At 51.4% G+C, this 21,898-nt stretch overlaps 1 protein-coding gene across 8 annotated transcripts in view; it reads right to left on the bottom strand.

Annotated features, from left to right (window-relative positions):
- Positions 1-3,456: 3,456 nt before the first annotated feature.
- SLC6A13 (solute carrier family 6 member 13) overlaps positions 3,457-21,898 on the bottom strand; it is a 34,618-nt gene continuing 16,176 nt past the window's right edge. For all 8 annotated transcript variants that reach the window (XM_045463685.1, XM_045463687.1, XM_045463688.1 and 5 more), the window contains 11 exons: positions 18,582-18,666; positions 17,778-17,910; positions 16,741-16,875; positions 9,882-9,985; positions 8,835-8,959; positions 7,236-7,348; positions 6,773-6,910; positions 5,897-5,999; positions 5,353-5,453; positions 4,192-4,362; positions 3,457-3,896 (listed from right to left, as the gene is read on the bottom strand). In XM_045463685.1, coding sequence (XP_045319641.1) covers positions 3,774-3,896; positions 4,192-4,362; positions 5,353-5,453; positions 5,897-5,999; positions 6,773-6,910; positions 7,236-7,348; positions 8,835-8,959; positions 9,882-9,985; positions 16,741-16,875; positions 17,778-17,910; positions 18,582-18,666 — 1,331 coding nt within the window. In that variant the 3' untranslated portion in view covers positions 3,457-3,773. The remainder of the gene's footprint in view (positions 3,897-4,191; positions 4,363-5,352; positions 5,454-5,896; positions 6,000-6,772; positions 6,911-7,235; positions 7,349-8,834; positions 8,960-9,881; positions 9,986-16,740; positions 16,876-17,777; positions 17,911-18,581; positions 18,667-21,898) is intronic.

The raw sequence follows: 21,898 nt of genomic DNA, 5'->3' as shown, positions 1-21,898 counted from the left end.
CAGTCTTACTACCTTACCTTCAACTTGTAGAACAGCTGCCTCATTTGCTCTGGCCTCCTTCTCACTTTGAGCCCATCCTTACTCAAGCCCACCCTGGCCCCTGCAGCTTCCAACCCCCACTGGGTATTCAGACAATTAGTAAACTCCCAGAGGCCAGAGACCCCAATCTTTACAAAAGGTAGGAATCCTGAAATTACTTGGAAAGCCTACCTAAGGCTGTGTCCATACTGGGGAGGGTCCAGAGACAAGATGAAATACAGTTAAATGACTCAGTCATCTTGCAGCAGTGAGAACTGTGAACCCCATAAAATGTTCTCCTCACCACCTTCATCTAACCCCATGCATGCTTTTAGAAGGCCTGCCATGGCACCTACTGTGTGAGCATGTAACTTTTGTTCCTGCAGTGTGTTGTTTCCTAGGGCATAAATATCTAAAGGGTGGGGACTGCTTCATAATTCCTTGTTTTTGCCTCCAGCATTTAATGCAGTGCTGGCTCAGAGCAGACACTCAGTGTTCATTGGATGGATGGATGGATGGATGGATGCAAGCTGAGGGAAAAAATCCATCCCAGTTTTCCATTTTCTGGAAAACCATTGCTCTCCTGGAACCAGGGGATAGATTAGGGCTTGAAGGACTCAGGCCCCGCTTTTCCTGAACAATACAGCTAGTGCCAAGCCCGACTCTGGGGCCACGGGATGCAGAGTTCTTCTAGGGCTACCTCTCCCTTACACCCTTGCAAAACACCTAGCCCCATAAATGTGTAGCCTTTTTCTGTGCCCAGTACGACTTGATGCCTGTGGCTGGAGAGGCGGTAGGGACAGCAAAGATGCCTCTGAACTCTTCCTGGCCTAGTGTCGTGGGGCTGGAGCCACAGGAAAGAGGATGAATTTGCTCGAATGTGTCCCCGGGGCAGCTCTCCCCTACACCTTTCACTGGACTCCAACAACACATTGATCTAGGTATTATTATTTCCATTTTACAGAGGAGAAAGTGAAGGTCCAGAACGGTGAACCGGCCCAAGGTCACAGAGCTGGTAAGTAAGAAGGCTCAGACCCCAGCGGGGACTGCAAGCCTCTGGGAGGGACTATACTGGGCTGACTGTGGTGTATCACAGTTGGGCACACTTATCTGAGGGTAACAGAGGACTGGGTGTCTGTGTGCACACGGATGGATCTGGGACATGCGCCAGGTCTGAGGTGTGGGATCCAAGGCTCCAAGGCAGCCTGGTGGGCTCAGCTTCCCCGCCTGTAAGGGCCCCGCTTACAACTCCAGTGAGCTGGGCTTCCTCCTTCCCCATTCAGCCATCGCTTGCCCAGGGCTCCCCATGCCTGTCTTTCTTCCCTAACAGGTGTGGCTGCTAGACAAGAGGGGTCCCCTTCTTTTTGTGTCTTTTTCCTTGGAGAACTGCAGGATCAGGTATCTGGCCTTGCAGGGAGAGAAAGCAGATGGGACAGACAGCAGGCCCTGCCCCACCATCTCGGCTAAAGCGACGTTCAGGAGTTCCTGCTCCTGTTCCTGGCCCCGACGCAGGCAAGTGGCTTTTCTCTCACGTCTTTGCCTGTCAATGCCCTGGGTTATTAGAGCATATCCCCCTCATCCATCCCCCCAACTGGCTTAATGACCTCACACCATTTGGCACTGAGGACTGAAAGGGCTCTCACACCCGTGACATCATTTGAGCCCTACAATAAGACTGCGTGCATGCGGGTGCACAGTATTACCTCCGTCTGAAAAACATGAAGATCTGAATCCCAAGTAAGTTCCTGTGCTCACTTCGGCAGCACATATACCAAAATTGGATCTCGGGTAAGTTCCAGAAAGACAAGTTAGAAGCAGGTCAGGACTGGACCCCACATCTCCTGATGCTCAGGCCAACGGATTATTTTCACACCATATTCCACCACTAATGAATCTCCTAACTAGGATTCAAATCGCCATTACTGAAACACTGGCACCCCTCCCTCAGATGCTTGCAGCTGTGATCACATGGATGGATGGAGAGACAGCTGTCACACCGTCAGCACGGGGTTCGCAGCCCGCCCCATCTAAACCAGCGAGTTCCTTCCCAGACCCCAGTTTGCTTTTCCTTCAAAAAAACAGCATCTGTCACAAGTTCTTATTGAAGACACTGTGTCATGTGTCACGAGTATAGCACAGCGCCACATAGTAGGTGTTCTGGAAATATCGTCAGATGGGCGAGATGCCAGGGGTGTGGTGTCTCGAGCTGCAGCATGTTTCTCTAGCAGACTGACTTCTCCCACCTGGCACACCTGAGGGAGGCCCAACCAGTCATTGTCCGGGAAGAAGCAGCCAACACCGACCAACAGGAGGGCTGCGATCACCAACTTTTATGAGTTCTCCCAACAGCCACAAACAAAAAACTGAAGACTGGCAAAGATTCCGGTGCATTTTCCCACTAACTGACCTGTAAAACAAACTAGGAAAATCACCCAGGGGACGCTGTGTGCCCTCAGTCTGCAGCTCCAAGAATCCCAGGCACTCCCCCAGAACAACGCCAGAAGGACCATCTGAACAGAGGTGGGGACACCGGCCGACCCCAAAGCCTCCACATGTTCAGGGAGAAATGCAGCTGTGTGTGTTCAGGCACTTACACACACACACACACCCCGAGAGATAAGTGCACCCCAGCTCCACGCAGCTCCACACGTATAGGCTGCAGACACCTGTGGTAGAACTTGGGGACCAGGCCACTCCACTGACCCCGAGGTAGGACAGGCTTTGCCTTCTTCCACTTGCATTCTCTTTGCAGCCTGACCCCAAGAGCTCATCTGCGCAGCTCCAGCCCTAACCGCGAGCTGTGGTCATGGCAGTGCCACCCCCTGGTGGCCACGTCCGGCGGTGCCGCGCCTGGCATCTGTCCGCTGAGCAGAAAAGCGAGGTGGTCCTCAGGATGTGGGCGCCCTCTGCTGGCTGAACTGGGGTAGTGCCCGTTCTGTCCGGGCTTCTCATGCCTGCGGCCTCAGGTCTGCTGCAGTCCCTGGCTGTCTCCCTCGCGTCCCCCCGCAGGCACCCGCGCTCGCACTCACAAGTTTGGCAGGTAGGGTCAGGGAGGGACATGGTAAGGGGAATGTGGGCGGGAAGAAGCCCAACCACACTTTCCTCTGCCTTCCTCTAGCTAAGGCTCAGGCCGCCCTCGTTCCTCCCTCCATTGCCTTGCTTATTCCACTGAGCGAAGGAGGGAGGGAAGGGGCTGTGGGGGATGCATGGACAGAATGTGACAGACCCCTCTGGTGTGAGTGTCTGAGGATGGAGGGTCTCAGCTGGGCCCCACTGCCCTTCTCACCACCGCAGTCCCCTCTGCTCATGGTCCACAAGTACTCAATGAGGCAGGGAGAGACAGAGAGGAGGGAGGGGCCGCTAAGGCCACAGCTGTAAAGTGAGGAAGTGGCCAAGGCCGCAAGGCAGAGGGGCAGGAACCAGGCAGAGCCTCTGGCAGTCGGTGGGAAGAGCATGGATTTAATGGAATGAAGGGTAAGAGGGACGGGGCTGTCACTCCACCCACCGGCCCTCACCCTGCTTCCCAAGGCCTGTTGCGAAAGGGGTGCCCTCGATACCAGCATCTCGCACCTGTACAGCCACCCCTGGAGCAGAGACGTTCCAGTGGCAGGCGCCCAACCCAAGGTGGATTCCAAACCCTCCTTCTCATCTGCCCTGGGAGGAGGCAGAGAAGCACAGCGGGGCTGCTTCTGCCCTCCCCTTCTGCAGCTGTCCCCACAGCCAGGCCCACGGGCACGATCCGAGGCCCTGCGGACCTAGCAGTGGGACTCCACTTCTGTGAGTATGAGCAGTGATGTCCTGGGTGTGGCGGGGGCAGAGGGTTCTGCTCGGTTCCATCCAGGCAGGTCCTCAGCTGGGCACAGGAGCTGGCGAATTCTCTGCAAGGAACGTGGAGGTGGCGGTGGTGAGCTGGAGTCAGGGGCATATGTCCCAGCTTCCCTCACCACCAGCGTCTGCCTGCCGCCCCCACAGGCAAACGCGCCCTCCAGGTGCCGGCCCTGTCATCACCGCCTGTGACTTGGAGGCTTCCAGTCTCTTTCTGAGACTCGGAAGCACTCACTCAGTGCCTCCCCAGCACCTTCACCGGGCTCCTTTGCTGGCAGGCATCTGTGTATCATCATGGGGGCCCTACCTCACCCTCTAGGGCTCCTACCCGCCCTACTGACTCTCTACCTCTCTGAAGGAGCCCTTGAGGGTGCTTAGCTTGTAGAAGCCCCAGGCAGGAATGCAGACCATGGAGGACAGAGCCAGGAGCCAGCCCAGGGCGTCACCCCACCACGGGTATGTGTACTTCTTGTTGTAGGTCAGCGGCGTGTACTTGATCAGGGAGAAGAGGAAGGTGGCCTGAGGATGAGAGGAGAAGAGAAAGGGGCTGGGAGAGCAGGGGCCTTGTGCCCTCGGCCCCCCTGGGAGAGCTGGCAGAGACCAGTCCCCTTGCAAGACTGGATTTGCCTCCAGGCTCAACTGGGTCAATCAACCCCCAATCCCCATCCACATTCTACTCAAAGTCCACACCCCCAGTAGTATTTCCAGGGCACCTACCTTGTTCCTGCAGGGTCCCTGCACCCCCGGGAACCCATACACATGGCCGGCCCTCAGCTAGGACATGGTCACATGGCTGCTGGTGTTTTCGGCTGCTTAAGTCTCCTGCACCGTCAGGAGGGGCTGCCAGGGCCTCAAGGTCAAGGGTCATGCCTCCTTCCCCCTGGGCCTCATTTATGCCCTGCCTATAGTGGGCGCGTGGGGGGACTGCTGACACATAAGATAGAGCCCAAGGAAGCAGCACTTAGTGGTTTATGGTTCAGGATCTGAAGCCAAGCTGCCAAAGTAGCTCACGGCCACTTTCTCACTTGGGCAAATGGCTTCACCTCTCTGGCTTCAGCTTCACCTATAAAATGAATCTAACGGTAATTCTTGCTTCATGGGGTTCTTGTGCAGATAGCGTGGGCTAAAATGTGTACCACGCTCTATGCCTAACGCGAAGTAAGCGCCTTGTGACGGTGCTGTTATTATTGCTGTGGTTAATAGTATTATTATGAGCAACCCAGGACACTTGGGTTTTGCTCCTGCCCTGTGACATTCGACTCACTCTGTGGTGTGGGTTCAAGCCATCTGACAGCTCTGAACCTCAGTCTGTCCTTCTGTGAAGTGGAAAAGAAGAATCTATCTCGCTAATCTTGTTTTCTAGAATCCAAGAGGAGGACGAGTGAAAATCTAAAATGATTCTCAATCCTCATGGACACATCCTTTCCAGGGCTAACAGCCTATCTACCCTCCTACGGCCACCGTGCTTCTTTGTCTTCCTGTAGTTTTACCCCCTGAGGGTTATCTTACTGTGCATACGGCTGGTGTGAGGAAAAGCCAACAATATTTGATAAGAGGCCATGGCCTGTACCCAATCATATCTTCAATGTTGTCGTAAAAGCGCCCCGCTCCTACCGTGCAGAAGAGAAGGAAGGAAGGGGGAGAAAGGACATTCTTTAGCATCGAAGGCAGAGGCAAAGGCCAATGAACAGAAGCTACCATGGTTGTCTTTCCAAATCGCTGCTGGGAGAATCTCTTCCCTGAAATTCATAGGCATGCACAGCAGTGGGCAGAACTTGGCTTAGGCAAAGATAATAACTTTCTGATTACCAAGGCTGTTAGGGGCTGAAAAGGTTTGGATAGGACAGGATTTGGACCCACTTGGTGTGGTCTGGGTACAGTCATAACCAGCAGAGTGACAATGGTAGCAGTAGCAACCAGAAGATTTTTGGGGCTGAGTAGGGGAGGTGCCCCAGGAAAAGGTGGGTGTGAGCAGGAGATGACTGTCTTTTGCTCTCAGGCCCTGAGGTGACGGTGAGTACTGGGGTTGGGACCTGGGGGAAGAGTCACTCACCATAGACCCAAGCCACGCAGAGGGACTCAAAGATGGCCACAAACAGGAGACACATGCCACTGGCTGCGTAGTAGTCAAAGAGCTGAAACACGTACATACCGCCCTGCCCAGGAAGAGATTAAAAAAAGAAAAAAATGAAATGTATCCAGAGGAAACAGATTGGCCCATGGCCTCCAGCCTCACACCCTCAGACACAGAGCAGACCTGGTGAGGATCATGGGAGACAGATATTAAAACAACATAGTCTGTAAGCTCTAAGGCACTAGGCAGATATGAGATAGTAATTATTTTTTATTATGATTTTTGGAAGGAAGCTAAAATAGACAGCTACTGTTAGCTCATCCCTGAGAACATTTAGGGATTGACCCGGAAGTCTAAGAAAAAGCGTGTACTTTTTTGGCAAACGCTCGGACAGGGGTTGTCCTCGATACTGTCAAGCTGGCAAGCTCCATCTCCTTCCGTCTCCCTTGAGACAAAACAGAAAATATCACCCTTCCCCAGGGCGCCCTTTCTTCCTTTGAAGTTTGTCCCTGGAACTTGGTTCAGTTGCCTGGGAAATCACAGGAGCTTGCTGGAGAGGCAGTCCTAATCCAGGACTTTCTGACCATCTTTTTCACACTTCTTAGCTTACCTGGAGCCAAATGACCCCTTGGCCACCCCCAAAGGTAGGTGGCCAGTGTCCAAAGGCCACAGGAAGGCGCCGCCTGCTTTGTGCTTCCTGTGGCTGGGAAAGGAGGGCGTCCCAGGGCCCTGAAGCCCAGAAGGCCTGCCCCGCGACCTGAACCCACACAGCCTGCTCCGCCTGACAGGTAGCAGCGTCCAGCTTGGCTTCTCCTCCTCACCCGGTCCGCACCTCCAAGCCTCCCAGACCCTCACCTCTGTGAGCATGACCAGCCCAACAAAGAAGGAGACGACAGACACGCCGAGAATGAGAAGCTCCCTCCGGTTCTTCTTGCGGAATACACGGGGGTACATGTCCACCAGCGCCGTCACCAGGCTTTCTACGCACACAAACTGGATGAGAGGGCAAAAGAATTGGAGGGAAAGAGAGCTCCCAAAACACGCTGCACCAACTAGCTCTGGCTTCTGGCTCCCAGCGTCAGCCCTGCAGCATCCCTGTCTCAGGTCCCCGAAGCTGTCCTGTACACTTAAGCCTGGACCTCCCCTTCAGAGCTCGTGTTGGTCCCTAGAAGAGCATCCACTTCTGACATTCGCCCAGCCCCCGGCTGTTTTAAGGCCCCTCGGGACATCAGGCTCAGCCTCGTTTCCCCTGCTCCCCCTTCTCCAGCCCCCACACACCCACCCATCTCTCAGGCTCTGCTCGGCCAGTTCTTGGTACCTGGCTGTCCAGTCCCAGGAGGACGACCATGAAGAAGAAGCAGCAAGCCCAGAGAGGAGAGAAGGGCAGCATCGCCACAGCCCGGGGGTAGGCGATGAAAGCCAGGCCAGGGCCTACAGCAAGAAGCAGAGGAACACAGCGCAGTGCCTGGGCTGGCTCCAGGCCGTGTTTGATCCCAAGGCTTCCCAGCGGGGGCCATGGAATCACAGGAGCCAGAGGAAACCTGACCCCAAAGTTACCATCATCACCCCCAAACTCACCCAGGAGAAGCCACCTAAACCTCTACCTGGGTCCCAAATTTCCAAGGCACCACCCGCTGTATTCTCACTGGCAGGGATGGAACCTAGACACTGTGGGTGTGAAGGGCTTTGGAAAATGGAAAGGAGGCATATCACCTGCGTTTCTGCAAGCTCCACCCTGAATCCTCAGGCTCACTCTCAGGATCTCTTGCCCCAAACCAGAGGTTTCAAACTTAAGAGCCAAGGGGTCGGCAGGCCAGGTATATTCGTGCAGCTGACCCAGTGTCACACACTGGTGAGAGGGAGATAATTCTAGCACCTGCCTCAAAGCTTTCCACTGCATGGTGCGGGCAAAATGCTTTGCACAGTGCCTGGCATTTAGTAAATGTTTAATAAAAGTGAAACGCTATGATTTTTAATAAGACTCAGTGGGATCCCAGTGCTTGGTACTCTGCGTGACAGGATGTGCTGTGGGAACGTTATAATAAAACACTGCCTTGCTAGTGAGTGCACGACGGTGGCCCTCAAGAATAGGGGAAGGGCAAGGGACATTTACAGCTTACCCAGGTAGGGGACCAATCCTTGATTTTGTTTAAAAGCAACAACAGCACTGCATGGTGAAAAGGAGGAAACTATGTGCCACCATAAACTTATCTTCGAGATACAGTTTAAGATGAGCAAAACAAGGGCAGCTGGGTGGCTCAGTCAATTATGCATCCAATTCCTGATTTCAGCTCAGGTCATGATCTCATGGTTCATGAGTTCGAGCCCTGTGCTCCCTGCTGACAGTGAGGAGCCTGCTTGGGATTCTCTCCCTCTCTCTCTCTGCCCCTCCTCCGTTGCACTGTCTCTGTCTCTCTCCAAATAAATAAATAAACTTAAAAAAAAGTAAAGTGAGTAAAACAAAAAGCCCAGAACAGTGTATATAGTATATTATACTGTATAATATTATAATATTATCAATTAGCTTTTTGAAGGGAGTAAGAAATAGCAGTAGTAATATGTGCTAGGCATGTATGAATGTTTATGTGTGTATGTGTGTGTGTGTGTGTGTGTGTGCACTTTTTACTCATATATGCCTAAACTGTTTCTGGAAGGAGAACATGAACCTCATCACCTTGGTTGCCTCCAGGGCAAGGACGTGGAGGCCAGCTGTGGGAAATGCTCACTGTCTATGCCTCTACCCTTTGAAGCTGGGGTCAGGGTGCTCCCCAGGTCTTCCCAGGACACGTCCACTGAAAGATGACTATGGCTCACCCCCAGTGTAGGCGACAATAGAAACGTGTACAGATCCCGCTTGGCGAAGGTTCAAGCAAAACTCACAGAAGCCGCCCCTGGCACCCTTCCCCACAACACTCACCAGACTCGGCCACCTCAGAGATGGGCACCCCTTGCTCCTGAGACATGAAGCCCAGGACAGAGAAGATGGCAAATCCGGCCACAAAGCTGGTGCCGCTGTTGAGGAAGCAGAGGGCGATGCAGTCCCTGTGGGGCAGGTGGGAAGGCGGAGACAGGCAGGGTCAGAGAGGGGTTGCCAACAGGAACTGGGAGCACTGCCCCTCAGACAGGCAGACACTCACCCCAGCCCTTCACGCAGGCCAGAGAGGGGCTGCCCGCCAGGATTAGCTTCTGCCCTCCCCCTGCCCACTCCATTAGCTGAGACTTGGAGTCAGTCAAGGTAGTCATGAAAGAATAAGGCTCTAAGGAAGTAAAATGCTAGTCTAAAAACTACAAACTGCCACACGGCCTCCCCTCCCTGCCATATTGCCACCACACCGCTTGGGACGCTACCACTCGGACACAATTCAGTTTGGCGTACTAATATGGAGGGTATGGACATAGACAATCCCAAGCAACAAATAACTCCCATCCCCCAAATTTGATTTCGTAATTCATGACATGATTTTTTTTTTTTTTTTTTTTTTTTTTTTTTTTTTTTTTAGCTAAGATTGAAATTAGCTTGAATGCTCTGATATGAACCAAGTAGGGAACCAGAGGGAGGGGGACATGGGAAGGGGAACAGTGAGGTAAAAATAGGTAAGGATTCAGTGTTTGTTGGGGCAAATGTACAAAGCAGGCCAGACCAAGGTTCCACTGTATATGATGAATTACTCCTCAGGCTTCAGCCCACCAACCTCTCCGTTAGCCAGAGGGTTGGGCCTTCGCTGTGGTTTCCCAGCCAACTGCAACTATCCCAGCCTTTGGAAGCAATCCCCCTGCCCGTGCTGCAATTGGCTCCTTTCAGCAACTTGTGGCCCTGGGGCATTGGAAAATGGGGTGAAGACGAGTAGGGGGAAGGTGAATCCATGAGCTGGTGCACCCTCCAAATCACCCTTGATCTAGCATGCTGGAGGGGGGCAGTTGAGAGAGGCAGATTGGTGGCCTGGGCCCCACTGCCCCCAGTCACCTGTAGCAGTTGTTGTGGTACTTGTTGTAGCTGCCCAGGGCTGTCAGGCACCCTAGACAGATGGCGAAGGAGAAGAAAATCTGGGTGCCTGCGTCCATCCATACCTACACGGGGAAAAAGCAAGAAAGTTGCACTCCAGGAGAGCCAGGCCATCTGGGCTCCATGGGGGCACACAGGCCCATGGCTGAGCCAGACACTGGCTAGCAATGGTGAGAACCCTGCTCTCAGCCTGTGACCTGCTGTCCCAATGGGCTCTACTTCCTGGGCCCCTAGATGGAGTTTCTTGGGCACTACCAGGATGGCGTGGGCATTGGGCATTGGAAAAGACTAATGGACCCTTGATGGAGGAGGCTGGGAGGGAGCCCTAGGACTAGGCTAGACCCAGCACCAACTTTTGTATAACAGAAATACAGCCCTGGGTTCTGCCTGCACATCCCCCCTATCCTCGCCCCTCCTGGCAGTGTGACCAGTTCAGAAAGAATCCAAGGACAGATATAGGCCCTTAATATCAGTGCCAACATGAGATATGGCTTTGCCCCTGTGTGCCTCAAAATCTGCTATCTGAAAAACAGAAAGTAGTCCGCAGCTGACCAAGTCAAGAGGATGAATAGAAATGCATCTGTAAGGGCTTTGTACCCCTCGGTGGGGGGGGGGTGGGGGGGTGGGGGGGGAAGGAGCTCTGTGGCTAAACATAGGGCATGGTTGTTACTGTTGTCTCAGCTGGCTGACCCAGCCCCGGCATGTTATGATTTAGATTCAACAGCTACAATAACATCCCAAAGAGAAAGAACATCAAGGCGAACAGAACTAGGCAACTCTGCAGATCTGCAGGAGGTGGGGTCCTGGGGCCACAGACCCTCCCCAGGCACCTCCCGTCTTCAGAGGATGTGAGCACCACAAAGGAGCACTAAGCTATGGGCGCAGAAATCACCAGGCAGGTGTCCTATCATCTCTGTGTTCGCCATTTCTGGTCTCTGCCCAGCCCTGCCCTAGCAGCTCCCAAATAGGCCCCTGCTCTCCTTACCTCCATGTCAAGCTCCCAATGCCCACATCCACCAGAACCTCAGCTTCTGTCTGTCCAAAGCTCCTCAGTCCCTCACCTACCTCTCCCTGCCTCACTAACCATCTCCGCCGCCCCCAACCTCCCTTGCTTTCTGGTCACACTCGCCCCCACCCAAGTGCCCATTTTCCTCAGCATTGTGGTGGGTCTCAGGGACCCCTTGGCAAGCCCCAGTTGAGATACTGGATCTCTAGGACTGAAGGAGAACTCAGAAATCTGTATTATTTTCAGAGCTTCCTGAATGATCCTAATGTCAGCCAGATGTGGGAATCACTGCCCCTGAGAACTGGCATCAGGGACCCATCCAGGGCACTCAGTCCTCTGGTTATAGTCCCATTTCTGTGGGAAGCAGGACAGCACAGGAAAAGCTGGTGAAGAAAAAGGGAGACCATCTCCAGTCTCCTGCCCCTTCTGCTCGCTGTGAACCCTGTCCCCAAGGTATTCCGCGAGGCGGGAGTTGCCACCAGGGAAAAGGCGTCAGCAGCAAGCAGCACAGTCGAAGATGCAGAAGGGTCCCTGGCTAACAAGGAAATAGCACACAAAGATGGAAACACCAGGAAAACTTTTTTAAACCTGACAGCAAATTATAATGGGAAAAAGAGGGGCAGTTTCGGGATTTATTTCAGAAGCTAGAGAAGGAAAAGTTAGGAATGAAACTGAGGACGAGAAGGAGGGGCTCACAGAATTCGGTGTGATGCCACGGACATTTGAGGGGGTGCCTTGGGTATTCCATTGGCTCCTTTGAGATGTCTCAAAGCTTTTTCTTCTAAAAGTGCCCCCACAGAGCCTGTGAGAATGGTCACCGTAGGAAAACTCAGTGACCGGAGGTCGCTCTGTTCTATTTCGTTCCTGTTCACTCAGCAGGTCATTCGCAGCGCCTTGCAGCAAGAGGCTCTGAGCCTGTGGGGAGAGGCCTGACCCAGGCACAGACATGGAGGGCTGGGAGACGCCCTGATCTACCCGGGGGCTCACAGCCACGGAGCCCCGCCATCTCTCCCCATCAGGTCATCCAGGATATGGCCCAAGAGCCTGCCCAGTGTCAGATCTTCCAAGTTTGTTCCCTGTGACTGGCAGTGCACAGGGTGCAGACTGACCCACAAGTTACCAGGGAAACCCTCCAGTGCCCTCAGAGACATTCTGCGGCTGCCCACACACAGGCACGGGCTGCAGATCCCATGGTGATGAGGTTTTGCGAACTTGGGTTCGGGAAGAAAAAAATAAGAAAAATTGTGCCTTGGCAGTTCACCCTGCCCTGAGGGGGACAGACTAAGACTGGGGTGGGAACAGAGGTTAATGAGAACACAGAAAAAAATGCAGCAGGAGGGCTGAGAGTTCGGAGGACAAGGGGCAGACCCCTTTGCCTCTGACAAAACCCCCTCCTGGGGAGCTTGGCAAGCCCCCTGCTCTTGGCCCAGCTGCAGCCTGACAGGCCTGCTGGGATGGGGAGAGCAGTGGGGTCAGAGGAAGGGCCACAGGGACAAGCAGAGCAAGCTGTCCTGTTCCCCGCCACAGGCGACCCGCTCCCTGACCACGCCAGCAGCCCTGGCTTCTAAAGCAAAGCCCCAGTGTGTCTTTGGTTGAAATAGAGGTCTGATCGAGAATAAGACAAGTGTGAAAAACACCTGGTGGAATGTGGGCAAAAAAGAGGTCTTTGGGGGAGCAGAGAAAGACAGAGACCTCTAGAAGATCCAGGAGAGACGTTTCCAACTTTGAGTTCAATCCCAAGGACTATTATATTCAGTATTTTTAGGAAGGCAATAGTGTGCAATGGAAAAAGCCTGGGCTTTGGAGTCAAATTGAACTGGGTTCAATTCTTAACTCTATTCATTACTAGCTATGTGATCTTGGGCAAGTCACTTAACCTCCCTGAACCTTGCTTTTCTCATCAGGGCAATGGGTATAACAACAAATAAAATAATATATATGAAATACCTAACACATAAATATTAGTTCCCTATCCCACCTTCTGGAATAATAAAAGCATCCCTTAAAACTCTCAAATTCATATTCTTTGGATGATTTATATCATGGTCATCAACACAGCAGACTTCTAGAGTACCTGGAATGAAACCCAGGCTCCCCCATGTGCTAGTTTTGTGGGTTAGGGCAAATTTGTTAAGTTTTCTAAGCTTCCATTTCTTCTTCGGCAAAATGAAGCTAACGGCAAACTCGCAGGGTTGTGTGGGGACCACCCTGTGTCATGTAACCAGTTACGTGCCTGACAAACAGTAAGCACATAATAAATGTGTTAGCTGTTGCTGCTGTTTGTTGTTGTTGTTATTTTAAAAAGGCAACTCGGGGCGCCTGGGTGGCGCAGTCGGTTAAGCGTCCGACTTCAGCCAGGTCACGATCTCGCGGTCCGTGAGTTCGAGCCCCGCGTCGGGCTCTGGGCTGATGGCTCAGAGCCTGGAGCCTGTTTCCGATTCTGTGTCTCCCTCTCTCTCTGCCCCTCCCCCGTTCATGCTCTGTCTCTCTCTGTCCCAAAAATAAATAAACGTTGAAAAAAAAAAATTTAAAAAAAAAAAAAAAAAAGGCAACTCGCCTTTTAGTAATGATGAGGTCCCATAGATTTCAATGTATGATGTCAAAATAAAAAGACTCATTCTAATCAATGGACCCAACCTCTTCCCTTAACAGACCCTTCATTAGAATAGCTTAACATAGGGCTTTAAAAGGCTCCACAAGAGCTCTTTGGACACTGTACCCTCAGCCTGCTGCCCCACCCATCTATGGAAGTGCAGCAGGACAGAGGGCCAGGCGAGGGAAAGAAGCGCCCAGTAGAGTCCTGAGTTTCCAGGATCCACTCCCCAACGTGAAAGAGACGAGCCCCAGGGAACACGAGGAGAGTCCGTGACCTGCCTGACACACAGCAAGCCTGGCAGAAAGAGAGGAGAAAGTCAGATCAACCCAGCATTGTCTCTGCCTGCCTCCCCACTCCCAGACCAACTGCTTGGCAGAGAGAGATGTCTTTGGTCTTTGTGTTGGCTAGCAGGAATTTTGCACCGTTCTCAAGTGCCAGGCAAATGCCAGTTGGAATTATCGCACTTCCTGGGGAGTGCCAACTACATTCAATTAGGGCTCTGGCAGGAGCATCACACCTGCAGGCCGCTGCTCTGTTCGCTGACAACAAAGGCTTCCTGCAGCATGAGACCAGGACCTGGCTGCCAGTGAGGCTGCTGGGAAGCCCAGACCAAGCCTGGCTCTTGAAACATCTCCCTCCTCATGGCTTCAGAGGACCAGGAAGACACATGCTATCTGCACAGCCTACAGCTGGCTGGGCTTGGAAGGGTAATATCCCAGAGGCAGATTAAAAGAGGTTTTATTCCCTGCGGTAACCCAGACCCGGAGTCGTGGCTTTATTAACGCTCAGAGTTGAAGGCTATCTGGTCCACCTTCATCATGTTTGCTAAAGGCTACTCTACAACAAATGCTACACCTAGAACAGACCTGCTGCATGATGAATGTTCAAGAAATTTTTGCTGAATGAATGAGCTGTGAGAAAAACCAAGATGTGCAGACGGGACTTTGCTTTCAAGAGATCCTAAAGTAGGGGCGCCTGGGTGGCTCAGTCGGTTAAGCGTATGACTTCCGCTCAGGTCATGATCTCGCGGTTTGTGGGTTCTAGCCCCACTCTGTGCTGACAGCTTGGAGCCTGGAGCCCACTTTGGATTCTGTGTCCCCCTCTCTCTCTGCCCCTCCCTTGCTTGCACTCTGTCTCTCTCAAAAATAAATAAACATTAAAAATTTTTTTTTAAAAAAAAGAGAGATCATAAAGTATATGGGATTTGTCAGCATTCGGGCCCAGCTTCCAGTTGCAGACATGAGGATGGAAAATTCATTAAACTCTCTAAGCCTTCATTTCCTATCTATGAAATGAGGATACTTCATTGATCTGTTGTGAGGATAAGCTATAATAATGGATGTAAGCCTCTTAACAATGACAGGGATATAGTTAGCACTCAATAGTTGTTGGCTATAAATAGCTGATCAGGACAAATGAGACACTGATCACAGAAGCCATAAACCCATTCCAGAAATCCCAGACCCCTCTCTCCTAGTTAGTTCTGTGTCAGCCTACCTGCCTGTCTCCCCGCCTGAACACAGCCCTTCCTTCCCACCCTGACCTCCCAACAAAGGCAGACTGTGGGGTTTCATGACTGGTTCACACCTCTGCTGCTCCAGAACGACAACGGAGCTCTCCTGCACAACAGACCCAAGCCAGAGTCTACCCTTGGCCTTCAAAGCTGTCCTTCAACTCTGCCCCCACGACCTCCTGTTCGCTGTGGACTCTCCACCACAACACTTTGGTCCCAGATAAGTCAAAGTGCTTATGATTCACAAAATAAAAATACACTTTGTTTGGCCAGCCACTTACTTGCTGTGTGACCTTGGGCCTTGTTTGCTCATCTGTTCAATGAGGAGTTTGCACTAGATGATCTCTGGGGTTCTTTTAGCATCAACACCTACAGTTTTATGGTTTGTTCCAAAGCCTGACTACAGCCTTTGTGCCTCACGTGGAGCTGACCCCACAGCAATCTGCACCTCCACTATGTTTAAGAAATGGGGGAGGGTGGGACAAACCCATATCCCCCCAGGTCACTGAGCAATACCTAGGATGCAAGACTATGGATTCCCTGGGGGAGGTTTTGAATGCAAGTGCTCTGGCTACTTCTGGGAGCCACAGCAGGCCCGGTAGAACTTGGGATGGGAGAACTTAACTCGGCTGGGGTGGCTGGAAGGCCTAAGAAAAATTCAGCTGCTGGATCACTCAAAGTTCTGTATCACGGGGACCCATCGCTTCTGCATGGGCTGAGCACCCAGCCCCAGAGGAGAGTGTGGAACTGTGTGCCGCTCCCTTTGCTCTTATTCCCCCTGGGCAATTTCAGGGAATGTGCTGGTACCGCATTATTTATGATGTTTGCAAAGCCATCCAACGGTTAGTCTTTTCTGTGCTGGGAGCCTCCCGCCCTATGTCTCCTCAGGGCCCCTTTCCAAACTCAGAGAACTCCTCCAGGACCCAAGGGGAGGATCTCTAAATTGTACATGCTCCCCAGGGAGGGCGACCTCCGTGCCAGGGAGGCAGAGGCGGGGCACGTAGCTGGGCAACACATTTTAGGGGCTCTGGGGTGGAGCTTACCCACGCTCCCCTCCGGCCCTCGACACCTCCTGGCTTTGCCAGCTTTCAAAATGGCTGCCAAACATGAGAAGATAAGAAACCCGTCAGAGGCAGTGGCTTCTTATTTCAGGCCCTGCTTTACAAACCCCTCCAGTCAGCAAGCAGCACCACCCCCCTCCCTGCGCCAAGCCACGAGGAAGCTGGCTGAAGCAGACAGAGTGTGGGCACAAAGGAAGGGCCAAAGGGGAGGGAAGAGGCAGCGGCCTCTTGACAACTGACAGGAAACTCAATACCAGCCCAGCTGGCTGGGAGGGGCCCGGGACACCTCAGAATGGGCCACGTGACCACAGGGAGGGAACCAGAGGAACTGGTGGAGGGTGAAGAAATAGAGAGGAAGCTCAGTGTGAAAGATCACCAAGAGAAAAAAAGTGCAAAAAGGGGACGGGGTAGACGGTGGGGAAAGGGCCGCCACCTGTGAGTAAAAGGCCCCGAGGGACACGTCTCAGGCAGCCCTGAGAGGTGTGAGCCAAGCAGGGACCACAAACAGCTGTTGACACATGTCTGGAGCCCCCCTACGCCACCATGGATGCCTTGGGGTTTGGGCCAGGAGCAGGGATTCCGGACCACAGTGCATGGAAACAGCCTCCAGGGCCACGTGATGGCCCTTGTCTGTGGCTTCTTACCTGGGGATCCCACAGACGCGTGAGGTTTGGGTACAGGTAAAACTGAATTCCTTGGGCTGCCCCAGGCAGCGTCACCCCTCGAATTAACAGGACCACCAGCATGAGGTAAGGGAATGTGGCTGTGAAGTACACCACCTGGCCAGAGGGCAGATGAAACACAAGGAACCTGTGAGTTTGGAAGGAAGGGCCTGGCGATCCAGCAGCAGAGTCAGGAGGCCGGAGCTCCCCCACACCCACAGAAGAGGTCAAGAGAGTTTCTCTCCTCCCCCACCCAACCCCTGCAGCTGTTCAGCTCCATCTGCCCTCTGCCTTAAGCCGCAACCTCCCTTATCCCTTTCTCCCTCCCACTTAAAGCACCCACCCTCCTCCTGACACATACCCAGTAAATACTTGTCGAGTGACTGAATGAACTCAGGCATTCTCCCACCAAGTGTGCTTAGAATTACGGCAAGGGTTGTCAGGTATGAAAACTCTGTAACACATGATCCCTATCCTCACAGAGCTTACGAGCTTAGCACACCCGGGCAGCCAGATTACGAAGGAAGCCTTGTTGGAGGCCTCCAGGGCAAGAGTCCAGAAGAACTCAGAAAGCCCTCTCATACCTTGTACACCCAAGGCAAAGAGTTCCCCCCACCCCAGGTTCTCAGGGTGGTTGAGAATCGTTTTGAGATTAACAGTCTCAGGCAGATTCTTTCTCCCAAGAACTGTTGGGTGAAACAAGAGCCACGAACTGTGTCCAGTTTGCAATGTGCCCCCACACGTGGTGTATTGCAAGATCACATTCCAAAGATCTGGAAGTGTCCTTCCTGTCTTCCTCTCCCCCTCCTTTCCATTCCATTTCCCCATGTACCAGAGTCCACAGGGTTGAATCAAGGAGAGACACAGAATCAAGGAAAGGAGCCACACAAAATCTTGGCGAGATCATTCCCTCCCATCCCTGACCAGGTTACAGCTTAGGAGAACTCCTGGGTGACCAGGCCCCCAGGGAGGGCAGGGAGTCCTGGGATGAGAGGGGCCAGGAGCTCTCCAGCACGGACCTTGCCCGTGGACTTGACCCCCTTCCAGATGCAGAAGTAGCAGATGACCCAGGCGAGCAGGAGGCATAAGGCCAGCTCCCAACGCAGGGCCCCCAGGTGTTGGATGCCATCGGAGATCTTCAGGACCCGTCTCCTGGGGAGAGAAGGTTGAGCCGGGCTCCACTTTTGCTGCCAGCCTCAGTTTTGTAGCCCGTGTGTCTCAGGCAGTGGAGCCATGCCTCCAGGCTCTTGTCCAAAGGCTTGTCAGCTCTTTTCACTCAGATCCATGAGGCTCTCCTTTGCCCAGAGGTGGGGGTAGATATAAAGGGAGGCAAATATAAACTGTTCCCAGGTAAGTTTGCTCTGGGAGGCTGAGTACCAATTTAACCTAGAGAGGGAGGTGCAAACACATATCTTCTCAACCAGGGTTTCAGGATGTTTTGATATTAGGAATCATGTCCTAGGTCATTAACAACATTAGGGAGGGGGGCTAAGAGGCAATATGCATGCAGCAGAAGGGAGGAGGGCTTAGGAGTGTGCACACACATGCATGTGTGCTAACATGCACATGGGCGCGTGGGAGAGGAGAGGCAGGCACAGCCTGAGGAGAGTTGCAAAATTCTCATCTCTGAAACCAGTTCTGCATTAACCACAAATACAAGCACACCAGAAAAAAGGCCACTTAGGTGGCCACTTAGGCCACCAAAGAAGGACGTGGAAATTCTTCTCTTGCGGTCCCCTGAGGGTCAGCCCTGCATGAGCCCATCCCTGTGCCCTTCTTTTGAATACAACCCACACTGGGATGGGGAGAGGGGCCTCACTTACTCCCAGAACTCGATGACAGGAGACGTGGCATTCTCAGAGGTCACATTCAGGGAGCCATTGGTCCTCTGGAACTCTACACAGGATTCTACCCGTGGGTCCCAGGGAAGGAAGCAAGAAAAAGATCATTGAATATTTGGCATGACTAGAGAGAGTCATGGGGAAGGTAAGGTCTTTGGAATGAACCAGGCTGAAGTTGTCCAAACAAAACATCCTCGAACACAAGATGAACTCAACAAGCTTGCTTCACCTTCCCCCACAGGACTGTACGTGTGGGCTTCTAAATGTTTGGGTACATATTCTTACTAAAGCATGATCAGATGGCATCAGAAAAGATATTCCACATGACATCTTCTTCAAAGTATACAAATATTTCTAGGTCACTGTCTTGTGTAAAGTCACAACCTTTGAGGGATCATAAAAGTGCTTTCTAGGGAAAAGATGGAGCAGAGTGGCCAAGAGCACAGACACAAGTTAGAAAGTTCTGGCTTGAATCCTGACCCTCTGGTTATTTGTCGTGTGGCTCTCTAACTTCGCTTCCCTCAATTCTAGAATGCATGTAGTGATATCCAGTTGTGGGATTGACAGGGGACTAAATGAAAATATGAGTGCAAAGTGCCCAGTAAGTAGTGGTTCTTAACTATCTGCATCTGACATCAGAGTTTCACAACAGGGCTCACATTCTTTTATACATTGTGTTAGTATAATAATCCTAGTGATATTAATATAGATAGTGTTTCCCCCATCATACACATGAAGAAAGTGAATCTTCTTAGAAATGGCCGGTTCCAGCTCATACATGACGAAGCAAGGGCTAGAATCCAGCTCAGCAAATTATATGTTTTACCTTCAAAATCTTACCTAGAATCTGACCTTTTTCATTACCACTACCAGCACCCTATGAAAACCCTGCAGGTTTTCATCCTTCCCTGGCTCCTAGACTGGCCTTCAGTTTCTACTCCTGCCTCCTTAGCCAAATCTCCACACAGCAGCCAGAATGATTTTGTTAAAATTTAAGTGGCTTTATGTCATGTCTCACTTTAAAGCTCTCCAATGAGCTTCTCATCCCATACAGAGAAAAAAGCTATAACCCCTATAATTGCCTCCAAGGCCCTTTTCAATCTACCTCCATCACTTCTGTCCTCTTTTCCCAGTGCTCCCCCAGTCAAATGCTCCAGCTACACCGACCCCCTTGCTCTTCCCTGGATGCTATAGGCACAGGGCCACCTCAGGGCCTTTGCACTGGTTGGTCCTTCTACCTAGTGTTTGCCCCTGAAATCTGAGTGGCTGATTCCCCCACCTCCTTCAGAGCATTAGTCCTATGTCCTCTCAGTATGACCTTCCCTGATGACTCTATTTAAAATGACAACTCCCACCCCCAAAACTCCCAATCCCTCCTCCCTGTTTTACTTTTCTCCCTAGCACTTCTTTGAACATAATACATATTAATCATTTATTTTGTTTATGGTATGTGTCTTGCCACTAGAACAAAAATTCCATGAAGGCAGGGAGCTTTGTTTTTGTGCATTTTCGTAACCCCACTGCTTAGAACAGAGCCTGGCACATAGTAGGAGCTCTATTAAATATCTGTTGAATGAATGTAAATCAAGCATTCTTTTCACTAAACCCTTTCTCTCTCCTTGAAGCTTCTGCACGCCCAGAAAAGTATTGTTTCATCTTAACAGGACAAGATGTCCTGTATATGAAAGATGCTAGGCTCTGAGTAAAACCAGACTCACTAGGAGAAATGTCAAAAATGCCAAGCAAAAGGCTCAGGAATTGAATTTTCCTCAGAATTGTCTCAGAGATCCTCCAGTCAACCCAAAGGTATATAGGCCTAAAAGTGCCCTGAAGCAAAAGCCCTAGGCCACCAAAAATTTGCAACATTTTTACAAAAGGAACTCCCCTGAAATCTGGATCAAATCACTGTCTGACAAGCTGGTTGTCAAGGGTGATTTCAGCGTCATTAGACTATATGAATGAATGAATGAATGAGGGTTGAAGGAAAGAAGGGAGGAGGGAAGAAAGAAAGAAAGAAAAAATATATGATAAAGAAAATATTAGAATAAAACAAGTTTTTAAAATTGGACTCATCCGGCCACCTGGGTGGCTCATTTGGTTAAGGGTCCAGCTCTTGATTTTAGCTCAGGTCATGATCTTGCCATTTGTGAGTTTGAGCCCCACATCAGGCTCTGCACCGACAATTTGGAGCCTGCTTGGGATTCTCTCCTTCTCTATCTGCCCCTACCTCACTCTCTCTCTCTCTCTCTCTCTCAAAATAAGTAAATAAACTTTAAAAAATAAAATAAAATTGGAGTGATCTGACGAATATTTTTTCAAGTGCTTATGAGGTAGGCAGCACTGTGCTAGTCACAAAGGATACAGAGATAAAGATACCTTTTCTGTCCTCAAGATCTTGCTGACCTGTGGGAAAACCAGACCAACAGCCCAAAAGTAAGGCAAGTGCCACAGTAGAGTCAGGGCTCAGTGCAGGTAATACTACATGTATTTAAGAACACGGGGTGCCTGCGTGGCTCAGTCGGTTGGGCAGCCGACTCTTGATTTCCACTCAGGTCATGATCTCATGGTTCATGAGTTCGAGCCTGGTGTCTGGGTCTGCACTCACAGCATAGAGCCTGCTTGGATTCACTCAAGCCCCTCCTTGCTCTGCCCCTTCCTCGCTTGCTGTCTCTCTCTCTCAAAAATAAATTAACTTTAAAGGCCAAGAAGAAAGGAAACCTATTGAATCTTGGGGCATCAGGGGAGGAAGCTCCAAGATTTGACTCTTCACTTGCAAAATGGTGGAATGAAGGTGGCAGAGATCAGCAAAAGAATGCCTAGGAAGGGATCAAAAGTTTGAGGACAAGAGGGGCCTTGCTAAACATTGCAAAATGTGCCTCCCTGGCAAGAAAAAGACTCAGACTCCAGTTCAGAACTGACTACCTTACCTGAATAACAACAAAAAATTAATCATGGCACATATAGGGCCTTGGTGACGGATCAGCACTGAGAGTTGTAGTGCTGAGGGTCCAAGCAGGACAGCTCTCCATCTGTGCTGTCCAATAGGGTATTTTCCAGCTACATGTGGATGTTCGCGTTTAAGTTCATTAAAATTAAATACAAGTTTTAAAATTTGGTTCCTCACACACACTAGGCACATTTCAAGTCCTCAATAACCGCACGTAGATAGCACCCACCACGCTGGATAGTACAGAGAACACTGTCATTATCACCGATAAGTTCTCTTGGATGGCACTAGGGATTTTTAATTGTTGTTACTTTCAGTCAAATAGACTCAGCAGTTCTATGGCCATAGGTAG

Source organism: Leopardus geoffroyi, chromosome B4 (assembly GCF_018350155.1).
Source record: "Leopardus geoffroyi isolate Oge1 chromosome B4, O.geoffroyi_Oge1_pat1.0, whole genome shotgun sequence".
NCBI classification, from domain to species: Eukaryota; Metazoa; Chordata; class Mammalia; order Carnivora; family Felidae; genus Leopardus; species Leopardus geoffroyi.
Note: the sequence above shows the minus strand (reverse complement) of the source record. Positions and strands in the feature narration are given on the sequence as shown.